We start from the raw sequence: 5000 nt of genomic DNA, 5'->3' as shown, positions 1-5000 counted from the left end.
TCGCACTCTCACTCTCGCTCGCACTCTCACTCTCGCTCGCACTCTCACTCTCGCTCGCACTCTCACTCTCGCTCGCACTCTCACTCTCGCTCGCACTCTCACTCTCGCTCGCACTCTCACTCTCGCTCGCACTCTCACTCTCGCTCGCACTCTCACTCTCGCTCGCACTCTCACTCTCGCTCGCACTCTCACTCTCGCTCGCACTCTCACTCTCGCTCGCACTCTCACTCTCGCTCGCACTCTCACTCTCGCTCGCACTCTCACTCTCGCTCGCACTCTCACTCTCGCTCGCACTCTCACTCTCGCTCGCACTCTCACTCTCGCTCGCACTCTCACTCTCGCTCGCACTCTCACTCTCGCTCGCACTCTCACTCTCGCTCGCACTCTCACTCTCGCTCGCACTCTCACTCTCGCTCGCACTCTCACTCTCGCTCGCACTCTCACTCTCGCTCGCACTCTCACTCTCGCTCGCACTCTCACTCACTCTCACTCTCACTCTCACACTCACACTCACACTCACACTCACACTCACACTCACTCTCACTCTCACTCTCACTCTCACTCTCACACTCACACTCACACTCACATACACACAAATACACACAAATATATATATATACATATATATAAACACACAGATAGATAGATGGATTGATAAATGAATGGACTGTTAGCTGAATGATGTACAAGTATGTATGTATATATAAAAAATATATCTGTTCTTTTTAGATATGTTGACGACAACCAGGCCCGATTTATTGATGTGCTCCGGGAAGCTGTTGCCATCAAGTCTGTGTCTGCCTGGGCGGAAACAAGAGGAGAGATTAAGAAGCAGATGGATTGGGCCAAAGCCAAGCTAGAGGCTTTAGGTGCATCGTGTGAACTGCATGATATTGGACAGCAGGTGAGAATGAGCATAAAGAATTCATAATGTTTGGTTTGAATGTAGAACATTTCATTATGGAGCTCATTTTTCTCTATGGGAAATATCTCTCAGACTTTTGAGACTTTTGATATTTTTATTTGTGAATGTCTTTAATATTAGCTATTTTGCCAAAGTTTTTTATTGATTGTCCAAAGGAAAGTTGACTAAATCGTCAAATGGTGTTTAGTATTCTTGTGCTATAAGATAAAAATTCGGACATAGGATAAATGTTTGAGGCACACTTGAAGTTGCTTTGAGAATGAAGTTCAATGTGTTCTTGAATGACGGATTAATATTTTTCCTTTGTTGACAGACTCTTCCAAATGGGACAAAGATTCCCCTGCCACCTGTGTTGTTTGGCCAGCTGGGCACTGACCCAAAAAAGAAGACTGTTTGTCTGTATGGTCATTTGGATGTGCAGCCAGCACTGAAGGTCAGGATGTTTAAGGAAAAATTGGTTTTGGTGTTGATTATATTTAAGTTCATGTATTATGTTTTTCTTTGAGTTTATGCATTAGTATCATATTTATATTTAGATAGATAAATTGGTATAGATATAGATACATGCATATATATACACACATGTACATTTTTAATGGGTGTGAAAAGATTACTTGTCACTGTTGTAATTTAGTTATCTTGAGAGGTGTAATCTGTGTTTGTAGCCTTGTACTTCTAGATAAGATTTCCTTCATCTCTTATGATATTTGATATACATCTCAAATTCAAATGCTGTAGAGATAGCATATATGTATATTACTTTTGTATTACAAGTTAATTATTTACAAACCTTTGAAACAGGTTTTTATCTAATTGTATTTGATTATATTAAGACTAGATATTTATATATAAGCTAAAATTATAATTAAGAGCACAGAAATTAACAAATATTTAAATGCAGGAAGATGGATGGGACACAGAACCATTCGTCTTGACTGAGAAGGACGGAAAATTGTATGGTCGTGGATCAACTGATGACAAAGGCCCGGTCATTGGCTGGATTCATGCCGTTGAAGCTTTCCAGAAGACTGGACAAGAGGTTCCAGTTAATATTAAGGTTTGTTTCTAACGTGTCTTGTGAAAAAAGTATCCTTTTAATGTAATATGTTCTATATATCTTTTTCTAAAAATGTAGTAGTTCATATCTACATGCCTCCTGAGCATCAGCATTATTAGTAACAATAAATTTAATTAAACAGTAGTTGTTGCTGTAGGTTGTAGGGAAAGAATCACACTTCAAAATTTAGAAATTTAAATATTGTGTATAAGGGGTATGTTTATTGTTATAATTGTTTGTGTTTATTCTAGATTTTGAAATATTTCAAGGCTTGTATATGAATAATGAAGATAACAGTAACAATAAGATTTCTAAAAGATTAGAAACTTTGAAACTGTATGTTTATTCTTACAGTTTGTCTTTGAGGGAATGGAGGAGTCGGGCTCTGAAGGGCTGGAAGAGCTTTTGAAAGCCCAGAAGGACAAGTTCTTGAAAGGTACTGATTTTGTTTGCATCTCCGACAACTACTGGTTGGGCAAGAAGAAACCATGTATTACTTATGGCCTAAGGGGCATCTGTTACTACTGCATTGAGGTAAGCATTTTTTTTTTTTTTTTTTTTTTTCATTATCATAATGCATAACCAGATTTGCTGAGGCTAAAGGTGGAAGAGATATGCCATTATAGCTGATATTTTTATGTATGTGTGTATTTGATGATATTTATACTTCATATCTTATAAGCCTTGTTATAGAGAGCATAGAAAATCTGTGTCCATGGCAGTTTTTATGGTTTCAATGGATCATAATAGAAAGTATTTTATAAATTACAGGTTGACTGTTGTGCTAAGGACCTGCATTCAGGTGTATTTGGTGGAACTGTTCATGAAGCTATGGCAGACCTTATTTACCTCATGAATACCCTTTTGGACAGCAAAGGCAATATTCTTGTACCAGGTAAGGTTTGATGATTACATTTGATCTAGTACTTTAAAAGCTGCAATAATATACTATACTTCAACATTGTATATGGTAATCATATGAAAGGCTATCACTTACAAGTTTTGTATACTTTTTTAGGAATTATGAATGAGGTAGTACCTGTAACGCCAGAAGAAGAGGCTCTGTACAAAGACATTGATTTTGATGTGGAAGATTATCGCAAGGATCTTGGCCATGAAAGATTAGTTCATCACAATGACAAGGTTTGTTTTTAAATAATGTTAACCATATGTCTTAGAATTATTTGCCTATATTTGAAGGAAAGTTGAGATTTTGATTTAAGTTGTCAAGGTTTCGGGAAATAAAATTGATAGTTGATAAAAGGGTAATGATAATTATGTATAGATTGAAAATAGAAACTATAGGTTGGCTGCTCTTCTGTCACTGAAATTTAGATGCTGTTTATGATTTTTATGTCTGTTCTCTTTTTTTCTTTTATGTTTTTGGTAAGTAGGAATGCAAATGATTCAAGAATTCTTTTCACCTCCAGACCAAAACTCTCATGGCAAGGTGGAGGAACCCATCACTCTCACTGCATGGCATTGAAGGTGCGTTCAGCGAGCCTGGTGCCAAAACTGTTATCCCCCGCAAAGTAATTGGCAAATTCAGCATCCGCATTGTCCCCAATCAGACTCCTGAATCGGTGTCCAAGCTGGTTATTGATTACCTCAACAAGCAGTGGGAAGCCCGTCAGAGCCCTAACAAAATGAAGGCAAGTGATTGTTGTTTGTATTGATTCTTTCATTAATGTCTAGAATTTGCTTTTTTGACACAATCTGCATTTTAAAAAGGATTCAGGGCTATATTCCAAATACAGCATATTAATTTTTTGTATTTCTGTATGTTTTTCTAACAGTCCCGATGTTCTTGCCTTTTCATTTATAGATAACTGTTGATAGAATATAGAGAGGATTTATTAGTTATCTACCTTTTTGTTTTCTAATAAACAATGCTTATAGCTTAGTTTGTTTCAAAAACATTAATTTTTAATATAGTGTGTATCACAGAAATGGTTAATTTCTACTGTAGTGGAAATATGTATGCTATGTGATGTGGGCCTCCATCACCACTAAAGTTAAATAAATTAGTAATTTTTGAAAAATGTTTCTGTAAATATGACTTATAAAGACAAGCTTATTTCATGTGAAATTAGATTTAAAAAAGGTTATAAGTTTAGTTAAGTTTCATAACAGAAAGAGGAGTTAAGGTAATATTTCTCATTTGGTGTTTTATTTTGGGGGGATTTTTCACTTTTTCTATCAATTGACCTGAATAATTTATAATCTTCATAAGGTAACTGCTGTTTTGCAACTTCAACAAGACAAATGAAGATGTGATTCATGTCTTTCTTTTCTTTGCACTTCTCAGTGTATATCTCATTGGCTAATTTCCCAGTCTGGGTAATCCTATAATTTTTATTTTTTTTACTAGTCTTACTGATAAAACTCAATATATCACCTTCAGAGGTATGCCAGGTTATGCTAAATCCTTGAGGTTATATATAACTAATATGGGCAGAGTTACAACTATTATCTGACATCGTTTATGCACCACTACTACATAACAGTTTTAAAAAATGTATGTGTATAATATTGCTCTCCATTGCTAGTATATGTTATGCTAGTCTTTTGATCTAGATGCCATTATATGCATACATTGCAGGCCCGCCTGCACCATAGTGGTAAACATTGGGTGTCAGATCCTAAACACCCTCACATCCAAGCAGGGAGAAGGGCTGTCCGCTTGGCTTATGGGATGGATCCAGACATGACCAGGGATGGCTGTTCCATACCAATCACCCTTACAATGCAGGTGTGCCATTGATTATGCTAAGATGCGGGCAGGTCACAGTGATTGCTCAGTTTAAGAAGGGAGTAAACTACAAATGAGGCACTGCCCACCTTTTTTAAAGAGCAGTCACTGTACCTGCATTTGCACTTAAGGTAAAGGGAAGTAACAGGTGTGGTGTGGTCCCCAGGCCTTCTTCTTCCATGGTGGCCGCTGTTGGATGTCGGACACTACCCACCCCAACTATGAGGCAGGGAGAAGGGCCACCAAATATGTGTATGGTGTTGAGC

At 37.4% G+C, this 5000-nt stretch overlaps 1 protein-coding gene across 3 annotated transcripts in view; it reads left to right on the top strand.

The window, feature by feature from the left end:
- Positions 1-5000, top strand: part of LOC125028999 (cytosolic non-specific dipeptidase-like) — a 13217-nt gene that overhangs the window by 1268 nt on the left and 6949 nt on the right. The window contains exons 2-9 of one of the 3 annotated variants that reach the window (XM_047618696.1): positions 730-904; positions 1239-1358; positions 1827-1982; positions 2337-2516; positions 2754-2877; positions 3001-3125; positions 3413-3634; positions 4901-5000. The exon at positions 4901-5000 is cut by the window's right edge and continues 50 nt beyond it. In XM_047618696.1, coding sequence (XP_047474652.1) covers positions 730-904; positions 1239-1358; positions 1827-1982; positions 2337-2516; positions 2754-2877; positions 3001-3125; positions 3413-3634; positions 4901-5000 — 1202 coding nt within the window. Of the gene's footprint in view, positions 1-729; positions 905-1238; positions 1359-1826; positions 1983-2336; positions 2517-2753; positions 2878-3000; positions 3126-3412; positions 3635-4584; positions 4735-4900 lie in introns of all 3 variants that reach the window. The other 2 variants (XM_047618697.1, XM_047618695.1) reach the window with 2 other exon arrangements.

The sequence above is a fragment of the Penaeus chinensis genome, chromosome 9 (assembly GCF_019202785.1).
Source record: "Penaeus chinensis breed Huanghai No. 1 chromosome 9, ASM1920278v2, whole genome shotgun sequence".
In the NCBI taxonomy this organism is placed as follows: domain Eukaryota; kingdom Metazoa; phylum Arthropoda; class Malacostraca; order Decapoda; family Penaeidae; genus Penaeus; species Penaeus chinensis.
Note: the sequence above shows the minus strand (reverse complement) of the source record. Positions and strands in the feature narration are given on the sequence as shown.